General features: G+C 30.8%; 1 protein-coding gene across 2 annotated transcripts in view; it reads left to right on the forward strand.

Annotated features, from left to right (window-relative positions):
* LOC145286324 (integrator complex subunit 1-like) overlaps positions 1–19,321 on the forward strand; it is a 179,609-nt gene extending 160,288 nt beyond the window's left edge. For both annotated transcript variants that reach the window (XM_080135247.1, XM_080135246.1), the window contains 4 exons: positions 2,025–2,095; positions 13,609–13,700; positions 15,540–15,649; positions 19,124–19,321. In XM_080135247.1, coding sequence (XP_079991373.1) covers positions 2,025–2,095; positions 13,609–13,700; positions 15,540–15,649; positions 19,124–19,239 — 389 coding nt within the window. In that variant the 3' untranslated portion in view covers positions 19,240–19,321. The remainder of the gene's footprint in view (positions 1–2,024; positions 2,096–13,608; positions 13,701–15,539; positions 15,650–19,123) is intronic.
* The last annotated feature ends 465 nt before the right edge of the window (positions 19,322–19,786 follow it).

Consider the following 19,786-nt stretch of genomic DNA (forward strand, 5'->3'; position numbering starts at 1 on the left):
ACATCTGCTTAATCATTCCTTTTATTTTTTCAAATTCTCTGTTTTCTACATCTTTTTTGTGTTAAAATAAAAACAAATGCATATTTATTCCGTAAAAAAAACAGATGAATATGTGTTTTGTATAAAAAAAACAGATGAATATATGTTTCATATAAAAAAAAAAACAGATGAATATGTGTTTTGTATAAAAAAAACAGATGAATATGTGTTTTGTAAAAAAAAAAACGGATGAATATATGTTTTGTATAAAAAAAACAGATGAATATATGTTTTGTATAAAAAAAACAGATGAATATGTTTTGTATAAAAAAAACAGATGAATATATGTTTTGTATAAAAAAAACAGATGAATATATGTTTTGTATAAAAAAAACAGATGAATATATGTTTTGTATAAAAAAAACAGATTAACAGATTAATATATGTTCCATATAAAAAAAAACAGATGAATATATTTTCTATATGTGGCCAGACTCCCATGCTCAAGTCCAGCAACTGACCTCCGACTTCCTTCAGAAACTGTGGCTTGTGATGTCTAGTCATCCGGGAGACCTCCACATTAATTCTCAATGCCTCTGTGTAGAATTCTGCTGGAAGCAAAAAGTGAAGCTTGCATGAGGCGACAGAAAGACGGACAATCAGGGTTTTCTATCTATTAAAAATTAATTTCACAAAAATTACAGATCTTTTTTACATATATACAACATTCAGTTACGAACACATTTTAAGTTTACAAATCTCTCTCTTTGGTCACTGAATTACTAGTCATGTTGGCAGAGAGGTGGAGGTCAGGCATCAGAAGCTGTTCTTTTCTCAAGATTTCGGCGCAAATCTCCAATCTGCTAAAAAAAAAAAAACTGAGCGCTTGTTTTTATATTCAGGGACAGAGTAGGTCGGACGATCCACCCAACCAATCAGCGATACATTTCCCGAGGAATTCCCATATACATTTACGTGTTGGCACTTCCCCAATAGTCTAGAGTTTTGCAATCTGAGACCAAAATCGAAATCCTCCTCCCACGATCTGGGAGGTCAAAACCTATCATTCAGAAAGCCAGTCTGAACGAGTGTTTTCCAGGTTAGCCAGTACAATTCTCGTTCAACAATAAAATATATATGTGTTTTTAACAATAAAATAAAAATATATATCTATATATTTTAATTCAAGTATTTTTGATATCTGCTTTTGTCCAGGATTCAATTAGACAATCTTAGCATATTTACCCGGTCTTTCTCAGGTCTCAGGCGGGTCCCAACCTCCCCTATGGGGAGCAAATTGCTCCCTCAAGTCGATCATGTTACACATATATAAAAAAACAAATGAACATGTTTCATATATAGAAAAAACAAATGAATATGTTTCATATATAAAAAAAATGTGAATATATGTTTCATATATAAAAAAAATTTGAATATATGTTTCATATATAAAAAAAATGTGAATATATGTTTCATATATAAAAAAAATGTGAATATATGTTTCATATATAAAAAAAATGTGAATATACGTTCCATATAAAAACAAATGAATATATGTTTCATATATAAAAAACAAATGAATATACGTTTTATATATAAAAAAAAAACAATGAATATACGTTTCATATAAAAAAAAAAAAACAAACGAACGTTTTTGGTTCTATGAATCATCATTAGGTGAAAAGACAAATGAAGAAAAATATTGTAGAAAAGAATTTCAAAAAGTCGTGAAACGGGCACGTGAAGTCGGACACCGAGAAAAGATTTTCACACTGTTCCAGAAAAGACGTTAACAATTTAAATTTTGTGAATTAATGTCACAGGATATTTTTAAATTTGACTATTCTGGATTTCTGTTACGATTATTTTGAGGATCCATTATTGCTTATGTTTTAATTTTCAGATAATTTTTAAAATTGAAAGCAAAAATCAAAAACCAATGATTTTTGTAATTTTCTGATTTTTCTTCAATTGTTCATCTTTTGTTGAGACTGTAACATTATTTATAAATGTGGAAAATATAATTTTTTTTTTTTTTTTCAAAGAAATTTTTGATGTTCTTCAAGATTTGGATGAAGCATCAAAAAGAAAAGTTGACATTTTGGATCATTTCCAGGTGAGACCATTTTCAAATTTTGTTTTTTCATAATTTAAAAAACAAAGTTTCAAGTTTGACATGTTAAATTAAAAATTTTCTGTCAACTTATTTATTCTTTCATTATCCATTTTTAATTATTTTGTGGTGTGAATAATAGTACTGGAAACAAAATTCAACTCTAATTTAAAAAATTAATTTCTACATTTTTGAGGGCTAAAAATACTGCCAAACCAAAATAACAAAACCACTTATAGTCACTTAATTTTACAAAATTGTAAAATAATTTTAATTTAGAAAAAAAAATGCTTATAAAGTTTCGAACAAGGCGGGAATATAATGGAGGAGAATTTTTTTTTTTTTTTTTTATTGCAATCCACTCCAAACAAGTCACATTGCCACTTTGCTGTAGAGGGGTACTATAGGGGACATAAGCTACAGGGGGACTATGTGGCGAGTTGGGCTGAAAGATGTTGGTTCACGTTACACTTGAACTTTTGCACGTCAGTACAGTTGGAAAAACAGGAACACGGAAAGGGAATTCCAAAGTCCAGTAGTTCTAGGGAAGAAACTACTGGAGTAGAAGGCTCTCTTACATCTAGGGATCTCAACTGTGAAGGGGTGGGATTTTGCTGCTTGTTGGATTTGTCGGGATACTTACGTCAAGGGGGCACGAGTGCTTGCATTTCGTCAGAGCATTCACCATTGAAATACTTGTAGAACAGGCAGAGGGATGCTATATTTCGTCAATGGGACAGAGGCTGAAGCTTAGATGACAGTTCAGAACCTATTAAGTTGGTGACTCTCTTTTGAACTTTGTCCAGGAGTGAGAGTCTAGTAGCAGATGCACCAGCCCAAACATGACAACAATACTCCATACATGGGGGAATTTTCTAGCACAGTAGAGAGAACCCAGCTTTTTCACAGCGTTTCTGGCAATGCACTCAATGTAATTTTTCCAACTCATGTTTCCTGTGAACGTTAGGCCATGGAGTTTAAAAGATGTACTTTCAGATAGAGATTTTTTGTCCATTGCTATTGGTGGTAGAGAAGGTTTCTTGTAGTTATTGAAGGAAACAAGTTTAGTCTTAGCAGCATTGAATATGACCATCCATTTTTGTCCCCATTCCACTACAGATCGGAGGTCATCCTCTAGTGTTTCTGCTATTTCTCTAGATATGTGTTCATTTGTTTTCCTGTCATGTCGGTTATAGAGTGGTGTCATCAGCATATATACCCATCTCACAGACAATTTTGTCAGGGAGGTCATTTATGAATATTAGGAATAATAGAGGTCCAAGGATAGACCCCTGGGGCACTCTCGCATTTATGTCATATTGTTTCGATGTACGCCCATCGATGACAACCTGGATTTTTCTCTTACCTAAGAAGGATTTAATTATGTTAAAGATTCTTCTAGTGATACCATATGATCTGATTTTCCTGAGAAGACCTTTATGCCATACCCTGTCAAAAGCTTTAGATGTATCTAGAGCTACCACTCTACCCTCCCCTGCATTGTCTAGCGAATGGTATATACACTCAGAGATTACAGTTAGGATCTCCGCCGTGGAACGGGTTTGCCTAAATCCATATTGTTGGTCCATCAGAAGTTTAACATCTGTAAAGTGATGGACTAGAGCTTGATTAATAATAGACTCAAATATTTTGGTGAAAAGTGGGAGGAGGCTAATGAGGAGGTAATTTACTGGGTCAGTTCTTTCATCAGAATTCTTGAAAACTGGTAACCACAGAAGCAGTTTTCTAGCAGGCAGGAAAGTAAGATTCATTAAGGCATTTGTTGTAAAGTTTGGAGAGAATCGGCACTACTTCGATAGAGCACCTTTTTAATAGCACAGCCGGGATGAGATCAGGTTGACATGCTTTTGAAGTGTCAAGATTTCTTATGATGGCATGCAACTGAGATGGGGTGATTCTCAGATTGTCTAGTGTGGCGTCTGTCTGCAAAGGAAAGTCAGAGGGGGGGGGTTGCAGGGTCCAGTGTGGAGTTGGAGTTGAACCGACTGGCAAGCATGTTAGCCTTCTTGGTTGCTGAGCAAGCAACCTCATGATTGTTCGATAGTGGGGGAATCATTGATTGCCCATTATTTACTACACTTACAAAAGTTGCGGGTTCCTAATTTCTTTGCTTCGATGCATATTTTGGTGGTTTCAGTAAATTCTCTTGTAGCTGTCGCTATTTCTTTCTTACAGTTATTTCTGGCTTCTATATACTTCTGTCTGTTTGAACTGGACTTATGTCGGTTAAATCTGCGGTACGCATGCTGCCTTTGCGCGATGGCAGCTGCACAACTAAAAGTAAACCGTTGGAGAGAGTGGGGCTTGCTATAAAACTTCCGCGTGGGAACATGTGCTTCAATTGCTGTTTTGAACCATTCAGTGGTCTCATGCGCACTGTTCAGCAGGAAGTGAAAAGATATTTTGCCATGAGGCGTCTCTGATGAGATCCCTGATGGCTTCCCAGTCAGCCTTTTTATAATATCTCGTTTTGATAATGGCTCTTCCGTTTTGGCTCTAGATTTTAGTGCGATTTCAACTATTATCACTACATGATCAGCATTTCCAAGTTGGTTGTGGGCATTCGTAATGCAATCATCGGGACTGTGGTCAGAAACAGATCTAAAAATGATGCGTGTTGTTCTTGCTGGTCAGGGAAACGGGTTAGAAACGTAACCGTTTGTGATAGGGAATGAGATATAAAAAAGCTATGTGTTGTGCTACCAGCTGCATCTGTGTAAGTAGAAAATCCAAGCCAGTTGTTGTGGTGGACATTGAAGTCACCAAATACATGCACTTGTGCTCTAGTGTCGGTGGAAAGTGCTGTATCTATGCTGTCAGAGACTTTGTTTATTAAGGTACAGTTCTGGGTTGAGGGAGAGCGGTAGAGAAAATAAAAGTAACTAATGTTATGTTGCATGTTAAGTCTAAAACACATTAAGCTTGATCGTCCGATTCTAGTTTAGTTTCTCTAGTCAAGTGGAGGGTGTTCCTAATATATACTCCAAGCCCGTGCATATGTCTGTCAGAGTCCTTACGGCAGAGTGGAAGATATCCAGGCATGTTAAAGTAGTTAGAGAGGATGGAGGAGTGTAGGTTAATCTCACTTAGTGCTAAGATATCCGGGGTGTTTGTTAGGAGAAATGCTTCAATGTCATTTAAATTAGTTCTAAGCCCACGGATGTTCGTAAATGCAAGCCTCAAGGGAGGAGGCAATTTGGTTTTGAGTTTTGTCCTGGTTTAAGCGTGATTTTAGATTTTACTGCCTTTTTTTAGAGTTTCAGTTTAGGTAGGGGTGCGGAACAAGTGGTTATGCAGACTACTAGACATGCAATACAAGTAGACCATCATCTGACCCTCCATCTACTAGGATTGTGGCCTCAGGAAAGCCCACTGGCGATGAGTGCAGGGTCCCTTTCCATGCGTGACATGGCACTGCAAACATCCTGATATTATTCAACTGTTGCTGGAGCAGCCGCTCTAAGCGCTACCAAAGAGTTAGGGCTCCTGTACTACCGATCGGGAACAGCAGCCAGGAACTGTCAATCCGGTACCCTCAACCCATCAGACGATGGTCAACCCAATCTACCTGTACTGGCATTTTGGCATTCATGCACTCCCAAGCGCCCAATTTAGAGGGGTGGGATGTGTCGGGAGAGGGGAAAACGGTGTTCATTGCACTAGTCAGGAAACAAGATCGACCACTGAGTGTTTCTATCAAATCCCTGTGATTCGACCTCTACGCCTGGCTAATAGACAAAGGAAGAGTATGGAAGCCGGGCGATAGACAGTACCTATCTACTCCTTGAGCAGTTTAGGTTTGCAAACCGGTAATTTGTTTGAGTCACCAGCTCTAGAAAGGTTATCATCCGAGACTGGAGAGGCCTCCCTCCCCTTAGGTTTAGCTTCAGAGTTTTCCTTCTCCTAGACGGATGACCTGGGAAGATCTACGAGTCCATCAGCACCAAGAGGGTTTTCTCCACGCCTGTGTCCTAATCCAGGTATTTCTGCAACCCCGCGTTGGTGGTTAATGTTACTGTGTTAGTATGTAAATGTTATATCTACTGAGAAATTACACTCCTCAAAGTGATTAAGGGACATTAATATTTCATTGTTACTGGAGGAGGGGGTGAGTAAAAGTGCATGCAGTGGAAGCAGCTATATTTGCAACAGGTTTGTTGGATGGAGTTAAGATATGGTTTAATATTTTCCCTTTAAATTTAGAATTTTTTTTTTTTCCTTATTTTTTATTGGCTTAGGAATAGGATAACACATAACAGGATGGTTTGATATTAAGAATTAACTAGAAATGTGATTGCCCAGACTCTGGATATTTTAGATGGCAGGAGGGTTAAGATGTATATTCAATAGATACAAGTAACGTCATTTTTGATATGAAGTACAATACAGTACAGGTATAAATTGGAAGTAAAATTATAAGCTATGTCGTGTTCAGTGTGGATAATAGAGTAAATAGGTATATGGGCAGATTTCCTGCAGATGCGAATATATGGAGGTTGTAGGTATTAAGTATGTTTCCATTTCTAACGCAGATATTTTCAGCTTTTCGTTTAAAAATTAGGAAGTTGTATTTTGCATTAAAGAGTATCGGTTCAGTTTTTGTGTTTATCATTGCAAACCTAAGGAATAGACAGCTATTGCTATGTAATGTAGATAGATGTAAATCTAAGTACAGACTATGGCTAGTGAGTATCTATTTGGGTAAGAATAAACTAATGCATGTTTTAGCGGTAGCAATGTATAGATGTTTAGTGATAATGACTTCCAGTCGGTCAGCATGCGAAGCTAAGAAACACCCTCCACAGCGTGTGTAATGTAAGTGTTGGTGGCAGCGAGGGAAGTAGAGTGGACTGTTAGTTGTTAGGAGAGGATTAACTTACAGAATACAGTAGAATTAATTATTAGAATTTATAATAAAGTAAAGTCTAGTTAGAAGGAAAAAAAACAAACTTTTTTTTATTTACCTTTTTTTCTTTTTTTTTTATTTAACATGCGGATCAAACTAAGGCAGTCGTCTTGGAGGTAAAGGATATATTGGATATACGTAGCAAGGAAGAGAGGTGTTTGTACTGTAATGAAAGAGTACATGGCGTGTCGGAATTCGTAGTTAAAGGCAGTCAATTAGGTCAGGCACAAATCATTGTGTATCTATTCTGTGACACTTTTAGTGACGTATCTAAGATCACTGTATATTTCAGGTACAAATATAATTGAAAGTAAGGCAAACTAAGTTCCGTGGTTTGCTATATATAGCAAGGAAGCTATACTTTCAATATAAGCGAGTTTGTAGTGATTGTAGATATTTAGTATATTACATAGATGAGTCCTATCTTCTAATGTAGGAAAAATAAATCCAGGTTTGTGATGAGTTCTGGAATTTGCTTTACATAAACTTTTTTTTTTCGCTTGAAAAAATTAGATTTAAGTGCATTAGCATCAATTTTGAAAATAGTCTAGGCTAGTATAGTGAGTATGCATACAAAATTTGCTCTTGAGGAAGAAATATAGATAGGGGAGTTGGGGCTCGTTGATCTAGTAAGGCCGACTTGAGTAATTCTTGCATATTTCATCTGCTCCAGTGTTTCAACAATGTGTTAAAAAAAAAAGAAAAAGAAAAAAAAGACTCTTTACAGTCATTCACTCGCAGATGGGTTACCTAGTAAATTTACGAGTTATACTTGGCAGTCATGTTAGAAAAGGTTAGTTATGTGTTGGGGTTCCGGATGGTTTCAAGATATTAAGTATCGTACTTAAATAAAGTTCTACTGTCTTCTAACTAAATGAGCATAATTTAGCTTTGTTTTTTTTTGTTTTTTTAAGCTATTCTTCTCTTGCTATGGTCATGGTTTATTTAAGCAAAGTGAAAGACTATTTAGCTGTTATAATTATATTTTAATTGGAGAAAATTATCAGGATAATATGCCTGGAAATGTAATGAATTAATGTAGAAACTTTAGAAGAATAAAACATAGGAAACAAGAAAGAAAATAGATTTGCTTAATTTCATGCGGAACGGATAAAATTTTACTTAGCTTTTTTTTTTTTTTTTGGCTTCAAACAAGAGGCTAGAGCATGTTGGTCGAATTCCTCTGACCCAGCGTATGGCGTTTGTGATATAGATATGCTATCTTTTCAGGAAGTAGAGGTGGAGGAACTGATTTAGGAGTGAGGTCACAGTGAAGAGTGAATTTTCATTTTGAGGCATTGAGAATCTATCTTTCTTTGCATACACACACATATATATATATATATATATATATATATATATATATATATATATATATATATCGTTTTTAGGTACAAATGCTTATGAAACAGCATACGTTTCAAACATAGGTAATAAAAATAAGTAAATAAAACCATATATAATGTACAGGGTGAAAACTGAAAAAGATTTAAGCAATATAAGTAAATTAATTTAAGCAATATAAGTAAATTAATTTAAGCAATATAAGTAAATTAATTTAAGCAATATAAGTAAATTAATTTAAGCGATATAAGTAAATTAATTTAAGCGATATAAGTAAATTAATTTAAGCAATATAAGTAAATTAATTTAAGCAATATAAGTAAATTAATTTAAGCAATATAAGTAAATTAATTTAAGCAATATAAGTAAATTAATTTAAGCAATATAAGTAAATTAATTTAAGCGATATAAGTAAATTAATTTAAGCGATATAAGTAAATTAATTTAAGCGATATAAGTAAATTAATTTAAGCGATATAAGTAAATTAATTTAAGCGATATAAGTAAATTAATTTAAGCGATATAAGTAAATTAATTTAAGCAATATAAGTAAATTAATTTAAGCAATATAAGTAAATTAATTTAAGCAATATAAGTAAATTAATTTAAGCAATATAAGTAAATTAATTTAAGCGATATAAGTAAATTAATTTAAGCGATATAAGTAAATTAATTTAAGCGATATAAGTAAATTAATTTAAGCAATATAAGTAAATTAATTTAAGCAATATAAGTAAATTAATTTAAGCAATATAAGTAAATTAATTTAAGCAATATAAGTAAATTAATTTAAGCGATATAAGTAAATTAATTTAAGCGATATAAGTAAATTAATTTAAGCGATATAAGTAAATTAATTTAAGCAATATAAGTAAATTAATTTAAGCAATATAAGTAAATTAATTTAAGCAATATAAGTAAATTAATTTAAGCAATATAAGTAAATTAATTTAAGCAATATAAGTAAATTAATTTAAGCGATATAAGTAAATTAATTTAAGCAATATAAGTAAATTAATTTAAGCAATATAAGTAAATTAATTTAAGCAATATAAGTAAATTAATTTAAGCAATATAAGTAAATTAATTTAAGCAATATAAGTAAATTAATTTAAGCGATATAAGTAAATTAATTTAAGCAATAAGCAATATAAGTAAATTAATTTAAGCAATATAAGTAAATTAATTTAAGCAATATAAGTAAATTAATTTAAGCAATATAAGTAAATTAATTTAAGCGATATAAGTAAATTAATTTAAGCGATATAAGTAAATTAATTGAAGCAATATAAGTAAATTAATTTAAGCAATATAAGTAAATTAATTGAAGCAATATAAGTAAATTAATTTAAGCGATATAAGTAAATTAATTGAAGCAATATAAGTAAATTAATTGAAGCAATATAAGTAAATTAATTGAAGCAATATAAGTAAATTAATTTAAGCGATATAAGTAAATTAATTTAAGCGATATAAGTAAATTAATTGAAGCAATATAAGTAAATTAATTTAAGCAATATAAGTAAATTAATTGAAGCAATATAAGTAAATTAATTTAAGCAATAAGCAATATAAGTAAATTAATTTAAGCAATATAAGTAAATTAATTTAAGCAATATAAGTAAATTAATTTAAGCAATATAAGTAAATTAATTGAAGCAATATAAGTAAATTAATTTAAGCAATAAGCAATATAAGTAAATTAATTTAAGCAATATAAGTAAATTAATTTAAGCAATATAAGTAAATTAATTTAAGCAATATAAGTAAATTAATTTAAGCGATATAAGTAAACTAATTTAAGCGATATAAGTAAATTAATTTAAGCGATATAAGTAAATTAATTTAAGCAATATAAGTAAATAAATTTAAGCAATATAAGTAAATTAATTTAAGCAATATAAGTAAATTAATTTAAGCAATATAAGTAAATTAATTTAAGCAATATAAGTAAACTAATTTAAGCAATATAAGTAAATTAATTTAAGCAATATAAGTAAATTAATTTAAGCAATATAAGTAAATTAATTTAAGCGATATAAGTAAATTAATTTAAGCAATATAAGTAAATTAATTTAAGCAATATAAGTAAATTAATTTAAGCAATATAAGTAAATTAATTTAAGCAATATAAGTAAATTAATTTAAGCAATATAAGTAAATTAATTTAAGCAATATAAGTAAATTAATTTAAGCAATATAAGTAAATTAATTTAAGCAATATAAGTAAATTAATTTAAGCAATATAAGTAAATTAATTTAAGCAATATAAGTAAATTAATTTAAGCAATATAATTAATTTAAGCAATATAAGTAAATTAATTTAAGCAATATAAGTAAATTAATTTAAGCGATATAAGTAAATTAATTTAAGCAATATAAGTAAATTAATTTAAGCGATATAAGTAAATTAATTTAAGCGATATAAGTAAATTAATTTAAGCGATATAAGTAAATTAATTTAAGCGATATAAGTAAATTAATTTAAGCGATATAAGTAAATTAATTTAAGCAATATAAGTAAATTAATTTAAGCAATATAAGTAAATTAATTTAAGCAATATAAGTAAATTAATTTAAGCGATATAAGTAAATTAATTTAAGCGATATAAGTAAATTAATTTAAGCGATATAAGTAAATTAATTTAAGCGATATAAGTAAATTAATTTAAGCGATATAAGTAAATTAATTTAAGCAATATAAGTAAATTAATTTAAGCAATATAAGTAAATTAATTTAAGCAATATAAGTAAATTAATTTAAGCAATATAAGTAAATTAATTTAAGCAATATAAGTAAATTAATTTAAGCGATATAAGTAAATTAATTTAAGCGATATAAGTAAATTAATTTAAGCGATATAAGTAAATTAATTTAAGCGATATAAGTAAATTAATTTAAGCGATATAAGTAAATTAATTTAAGCGATATAAGTAAATTAATTTAAGCGATATAAGTAAATTAATTTAAGCGATATAAGTAAATTAATTTAAGCGATATAAGTAAATTAATTTAAGCGATATAAGTAAATTAATTTAAGCGATATAAGTAAATTAATTTAAGCGATATAAGTAAATTAATTTAAGCGATATAAGTAAATTAATTTAAGCGATATAAGTAAATTAATTTAAGCGATATAAGTAAATTAATTTAAGCGATATAAGTAAATTAATTTAAGCGATATAAGTAAATTAATTTAAGCGATATTGTTACATAAGGGAGGGAGAAGAAACGGATTTGAGTTTGGACACTTTACTTGAAGGATACTGGTACTCTGGTGATGACGTGTCTATTTTACTAATGAAGAGAAGAAGTTTACGACGATGAGAGAGAGAGAGAGATATTACAAGTGTTATGAGACGAGAGAACGGGACCCAAGATCCCTTAAACCGTTTGTCTGGTGGTTAGGACACTTGTGGATGTATGTGTTTATATATAGAAGTTCATACCTGGTTTTGCTGCTCTGGGAGAGTCTTCATCTGGGTGGAGCTCTCTTGCTGTTTACGCCAGAATACACAAGATGAAGACAGATGTTGGGTTTTCAACCTTTTATTCTCCCAGGCATGATCTGCAGATGTCGCCATCGATGGTCTCCACTGTGGGTACCTACCACGTCCCACGTCTGGGGCGCGCATCTCCCCCCTTACTTAGGAGAGAACCATTTTAGACTTCTGCTCGGCTCGGCTTTTTCTGAGAGACTCAACGTTTCACCAACCTTGCCACGTAGCATCACATGACTTCCGGTTAGATGAAACGTCACTTCCTGCAACGTGGATTAACTACAAAAATATCTCTCTGACCTCCTCCCACCCTCTCCCTCTCTCTCTCGATCTACTATCTAATAGAGACACAGAGAGAGAAAATAGAGAGAGTATGAAAGAGCCAGAGAGAGAGAGAGAGAGAGAGGAGAGATGCTCTTTAACAATATAAGTAAATTAATTTAAGCAATATAAGTAAATTAATTTAAGCAATATAAGTAAATTAATTTAAGCAATATAATTAATTTAAGCAATATAAGTAAATTAATTTAAGCAATATAAGTAAATTAATTTAAGCAATATAAGTAAATTAATTTAAGCAATATAATTAATTTAAGCAATATAAGTAAATTAATTTAAGCAATATAATTAATTTAAGCAATATAAGTAAATTAATTTAAGCGATATAAGTAAATTAATTTAAGCGATATAAGTAAATTAATTTAAGCAATATAAGTAAATTAATTTAAGCGATATAAGTAAATTAATTTAAGCAATATAATTAATTAAAGCAATATAAGTAAATTAATTTAAGCAATATAAGTAAATTAATTTAAGCAATATAAGTAAATTAATTTAAGCGATATAAGTAAATTAATTTAAGCAATATAATTAATTTAAGCAATATAAGTAAATTAATTTAAGCAATATAAGTAAATTAATTTAAGCAATATAAGTAAATTAATTTAAGCAATATAAGTAAATTAATTTAAGCAATATAAGTAAATTAATTTAAGCGATATAAGTAAATTAATTTAAGAAATATAAGTAAATTAATTTAAGCAATATAAGTAAATTAATTTAAGCAATATAAGTAAATTAATTTAAGCAATATAAGTAAATTAATTTAAGCAATATAAGTAAATTAATTTAAGCAATATAAGTAAATTAATTTAAGCGATATAAGTAAATTAATTTAAGCGATATAAGTAAATTAATTTAAGCGATATAAGTAAATTAATTTAAGCGATATAAGTAAATTAATTTAAGCGATATAAGTAAATTAATTTAAGCAATATAAGTAAATTAATTTAAGCAATATAAGTAAACTGAGAGACAAAAAAAAAGCAATATAAATAGGCATATAGCTTGAGGAAAAGAATGAGTGAATATTTACCGTGAAAATTTGTTTGGAATAAGTTTTAACTTCCATTAGGGAAGGAAGGAAGGAACACGATAAATTCACAGGTGGTAGGATTGGGAATTCAGTCAATCTAATTCATATTTAAGTTTGAAAATTTGAAACAGAAAGTTTGAGTCGAAAGAATTCCATGAGTAAAAAATGGAGAACAACAATGAGATGGAAAGGACTTTCTGCCTCCTTATTATCATCATATTCATATTCACTTTGGCGTCCGTTTTACATACTGACATGTGTTGAACTGCTTTATAATAATGATTTTTTTAAAAACTAAACTATTCCTTGCAAGCCTCCTGCACCCTCCCTGTTGCTTTAATTCCTGATTTTATTTTTCATTTCTTGAAGACTGATTTGAAGCGGCTGATGACAGATGTGAACGATGAATGTCGCAATGCAGCTTACACCATGGTGATGAGGAGCATTCGCCATAATCCAGGGTAAGTTTTCTTTTTTCTTTCTTTTAGCCGTTTCAACCAACCAGGACCCCCCTCCCTCCCCCAAGTACAAAAAGGAAGGCAGTTATTGAAATCGTGAGAAAACAAAGAAATACAAACTCAATTTTATATCACATCTCTTTCTAGAAATTTTTTTAAAAACATCATTTAAGATTTTGTTTTCAATTTATCTACAAAGAGAATCGAAAAGATTTTTTGGTGCTAAAGACACGGATAAAAAAAATCATATTTCATGTAAAAACTCTTTCATATATTTACGCTCCATATAAAAATAATTATACTCATCAAACATTAGGAAAAATTATCAAATAGGATTTTTAATTAAAAGTAAAAATCAAATTTTATTGTATTATGTTAACATTTGCCAAAATGACACTGAATTATCTCCCCCGTTTTCAGATAACTCTTCAAAATTAACACGATAAAACTAATTTATGATTAAAATTGATTTTGATTTTTAATTAAAATTCTGTTTGATAATTTTTTTCTAAGTTTTGGTGAGGATATTTAACTTTTTCATCATATATAGGTATATCGAAGTGTTTTTATTTTGAACGTAATTTTCATCCGTGTCATCTGTATAAGCAGTAATTTTTTTTTTTTTTTAATATAGCAAAACTAAAAAAATTTCTTTTACTTAAAACAATTCAAGTTTTTGGTTGGAAACTTTTCTGGTTTATTTTGCAAATGTTGTATATTGAAAGGCAGCACCTTATAATCTGCTGCTCCCATCATTCAGTTTTTTGGGTATCGAATGCTGGTGTTTATGGCCTCAACAAACATATTTGGATGATGTTGCCGACTGCCTTACAGCATGATCATTTGTAGTGCAGGGAAACTGTCTACTGATACGGTTGCTGACAAGATGTTTTCTTGTTGCAGAAAATATTTCATGAAATCACTGAAGTAAAAAAGAAAAATCAGCAAAAATTCTTTACAAGTTTATTGTTAGCCGGATTCAGTTTTGCAAAAAGGGTCAAGTGATGAAGGCTGCCGATTCGAATCTTTACCCAACAATTTTGCTAAGCACAACATCCGAATGTTGTCAGTGCACAAAATTGGCTCATTGTGCCTTGAAGATTCTTCTACTAAAACTGAAGACATGTCACCTATCAGATTCTTTTATTGTGCTTTTCCAGTGTTTCGTCTGGATTATTTTAACTATTCATGTTTCTGTTGGTCTATTAAGTTCCGCAATAAAAATAAAATATAGTGAATTCATTTGAAATCTAGTTATTAATATTTTTAACACTTGTAGAATAATTCCTATTAATGCTAGGTAGGGGGGGGGCATAGATTCTGTAGGATTTTTAAGTTTACATAGAAATAAAGTTTCAAATTAACTGCAAAAAGTTTATTGCTCCAATACCCCCTTGCCCTCTCCAAAATAAAATTGAATTTTATATACCTGCAAATTCTCAGTCTTAGTTTCTCGGTGTTAAGTTAATATTTTCAATGGAAATGAACTAAATATGTAGAGAGAGAAAGAAAGATAAAATTATTAGTAAAAAAATATAAAAAATAACTCCAAATTTGAAACTAATGCAAATTCTTGAAATAAAATCTTCATCCGAGTAATATTCTCAACAATCGAAAATGTGATGAAAAAATATTCAAAGAACAATGAAGGACAATCACTGACTGATATTCTCAGTCAAATTTTAGCATATTGAACCAACAAATTTTAGCATTTGTATAAATTTATAAAGAATTTCATTTTGTACAAATTCCAAATAAGTTAATATAAAATATAAATATATAATATAAAAAAACTTTGATTTTCTGTTAATTTTTTATGTCTATTTTTTGTTTGCATTTCAGCCATGCAGCTCAATATGTTCCTGTCTTTGTTCAATGTTTGAATAATGAATCGCCTGACATTGTTTACAGTGCCCTTCGCAATTTAGCCGAATTTGTCACCTTATGCCAAGGTAAATTTATTTATATACAGTATTCCCTCGAATATCACAGTAGATAGGGGTGATACCACTCGTGATATTCAAAAACCCACGAAGTAGAACAAAATCATTATTTTTACATTATTTAATTGTTTATAGGCTGTTTAAAACAATTCCTGTAATTTTTATAGCCCACCTTTTACTATATTAATAATAATAGAAAGATTGTAACACTTGTTAGGTTGTACAGTATTTTTAATATTTAATTTTTGAATATTTGATTATCATGGTTTTATGGTGGATTAGTGGTGGAAATCTGCGATATTGAAAAACCCGTGAAGTAATGAATCCATGATAATCAAACTGCAAAGTAATGAGGAGTTACTGTATATATACTTTTTATTTGTTTTTACATAAGCAGTAATAAGTTGCTACACAGTCATGAGCATGTTTCATCCAGCTAGTTACCAGTAACTAGTGACCTCTTAAGGCGATACAGCTTATACAGAAGCAAAATGCTATTTGTGGACTGTTATCCTCATCTTTGTAGTTGTTGTTTCATCACGTTTCAACCACCTATTCCTCTGGCCTTCTTCACGTGGTAAACCATGACGGGATGCTGAATCTCTTAACTGTATCTTCAGTAATTACGGCCTTCCATAGTTGTTGTGTCACCATGTTTTGCCAACTCATCCTCTGGCCTGTTTTGGGTAAGATTTGAAACCGCTCTCTTCAGACAATGCTCACCTGGAACAGTAGACATTCAACACCTCTATCCACTATGCCACGGCCCCTTTGAGGCTCGTGGCATAGTGGATAGAGGTGTTGGTGAAAGCACAACTATGAAGATGAGAATAACACTTATAACAATAAATAAATTCATTCAGTTTTCAAGTTTTTTTTTATTTCCATGCCTAGATGATTTTCTTTACTGACCACAGCAAAATGGATGGCAATCGTGATGCACATTATTGCTTTTTTCTGCTCAATTTTTATATTCAACCAATCCAAGTAGAGAAAAAATCCATTATTACAGATTCGGCCATTGTTCAGGACAAACGCAAAGAAAAAGCCATTCCACTTGTTAACAAATTTACCGAATTTCCATTACTAACGATTACTTTATTGTCCAACTGACTACTGTACACTCTTAATCCTTATCCTCGAGTGGTCTCTGGGCCTTGATAAGTGATTATGCCTATGTAAAAAAAAACAAAAAAAAAACTTAGAAATCTTGCTCTGAACATATTTTATTAATATTATTATTATTATTATGATGATGGTTACAGCTTTTGTTTATTTTAGTTATTAAAATTTGTTTTGATTATTTTAAATGATTTATAAATGATCACATAATCGTGGTGACACACACGCACCTCCTTCTCATCTCTCTGAAATCAGATGTGTGAAATGGTTTGCCATTTAATTAGAACTAAGAATCCTATTTAAAGCAGTCAATTTTATTTTCATTTAGTTGATATGTTAGCCACGGTGAACGCGACTGATATAAATGTTGCTTCAATGTCGGGATCATTGCTATTTAAGTGAACAAACGTTTTGCTTCAAACCAAACTAACCACTCCCTCCTAAATCCCCCCCCACACCATGTTCGTGATATAAAAAAACACTTTGAAGGCAATTGACTCTTATCTCTGCTATACTATTAAAAAATCCTCTGCTGAGGTTGCCCCAGTTTTCTCCAAACTCTTCAACAAATGTCTTACCAAATCTGCTTTCTTGACTGCTGGAAAATTGCTTCTGTTGTACCGGTTTTCAAGAATTCAAGCAAAAGAACTGACCCACTCAGTTATCATTAATCTCCTCCCTCTCTTTGCAAAAATCTTTGAGTCCGTAATAATTCAATCACTAGTCTACCACCTCATAGATACTAAACTCCTTTCTGACTCACAGTATGGATTTAGGCAAGCACGTTCTACTGCAGGTGTCTTAACTGTAATCTCTGAACGCATATATACCATGCATTGGATAATACAGGAGAGGCAAGGACAGTAGCCATAAATATATCGAAAACCTTTGACAGGGTATGGCACGATGGTCTTCTCATAAAAATCATATCCTGTGGTATTACTGGACAAATATTAAACATAATCAAATCCTTCTTAAATAAGAGAAGAATTCAGGTTGACTTTGATGGTCGTACGTCAAGACAATGTGATATAAATGTGGGCATGCTATGGAGTCGATCCGGGGGCCTTTATCATTCATTTTATTCTTAAATGACCTCTCTGATAAAATTGTCTCCGAGATGGATATATTTACTGATGACACCCCACTATAACATGAGGGGAAAACGAATGTACATACATCTCAGGAAATGGCTGAAAGATGACCTCCAGTCTGTAGTGGAATGGAAACATAAATGGTAACATTAAATGCTGCCAAAACTAAGCTTGTTTCTTTTAATAATTACAAGAAATCTTCTCCACCACTGATAGCCATGGCTAATGATACATTACCTGAAAAGTTTTCACTCAAACTCCTTGGCTTAACATTTACAAGCAATATGAAATGGAAAAATTACATTGAGGACATTGCCAAGGCTGCTGTGAAAAAGGTTGTTTTTCTCTACTGTGCTAGATATTTACCCATATCTGAGAGTATTTGTACCTCTCTAAGGTCACCATTCGCCATGCAAGGAGTATTGTTGCCACATCTGGGCTGGTGCATCTGCTACTAGTTTCTCACTCAAAAGTCTCATACTATCAACCAAGCGTCCTGTCCCATCACCACAATGTTTCATCCATGTGCCTGTTTTATAAGTATTTTAATGAAATGTACTTTGAACTCAAAACACTTGCGCTCCCTAAATGTAAATACCCTCAACTAATCCGACAAGCAGTAAAATTCCATCCCTACACTTTAGAGATCTATAGATGCCAGAAAGCCTTTTACTTAAATAGTTTCTTCCATGAAACTGCTAGACTCTCACAGATCCCTGACATTCAAAAGTTCAAGTGTAATATGAACAGACTGCTCAACTCCCTACATAGTATCTCTGTAGATTTTGTTCCAAATAATACCCACTTACATCCAAGTGCCACTGTGCTAATGTAGAGCAGTACCAATTTGGAAGACATTCAAAATGCTAAAACATACACAATTGAAAAATTGTCTCAAATCCAATATCAGCCTTTGCTTTCATTGTGCAAATTAATTATTTTTAAGAAGAAAATGTTTTCCACTCTTTAATTGTATTTAAAAAAATTAATTCTAATTAACGAATTTAAAGAAAAAGAGCCAAGATTTCAAACCATTTTTTGCGTTGTATATTCAGCTTTCAAATTGGTACTCTATAAAATATTAGCACCAAAACTAATTACAATTTTTTTGTTTGGTTAAAATTATTATTCTTCAGCCTTAAATCCCTGTAGAATATTGGTACAGAGGAAGAATATGATTAATATTTAATTTACTTTAAACTTTCAGTGTTTGTACAAGATTTTAGTTTTTGTTAATCTGCTTTCCACTTTTTCTTTTCTATTATAGAAGACGCCAATGTAATTCTTGAAAAAGCCTTTGCTGTTGGCATTGTCACTTCCATTGAAACAAGTTCCTATATTTCCGAAGCCCTTCAGTTGCTCAATATGGAAACTGCACATTGAACCTCTCCCCTACATTGTCATTGTGATTACAAACACCCATTTCAGTGCATGAGATAAAAGATAATAAATCAAGTTTGTCATATTTTCTGCTTTTTTTTTTTTATATCAGTAATGAAACAAATTTATCAATATTTTAATCTGCTGCCATTTGAATATTTTCACATATTTCCATTTTGTAATTTGACAATTAAAATCCTCGCAGCATCTCAGAACAAATTTTTGTTGTAAAAAAAAAATCTGATGTTACAAAAGAGTATTTGATAAATGAAAACAAAAGAATCATTTTTTACTTCAATTTTTATTGACAAAATATTTTTTCTTTTTAAATTAAAACAGATTTTGCTATATACGGCATGAATGTTCGTTTCAAACATTTTCTATATTTGAAAGGAATTTCGATCAATCTAATTTCATAAAAAATGACAAATTTTAGCCATCAAACAAAACTTTGTTTTCCTCTACATTATGTCCAATTCATTTTGTGAATTCAATAAGAATTGAATAAAAAACAATCTGTATTTTATTAAAAACCGGTTCTTGTTTATTT

The sequence above is a fragment of the Euprymna scolopes genome, chromosome 10 (genome assembly GCF_053919585.1).
Source record: "Euprymna scolopes isolate OS-2025 chromosome 10, ASM5391958v1, whole genome shotgun sequence".
NCBI classification, from domain to species: domain Eukaryota; kingdom Metazoa; phylum Mollusca; class Cephalopoda; order Sepiida; family Sepiolidae; genus Euprymna; species Euprymna scolopes.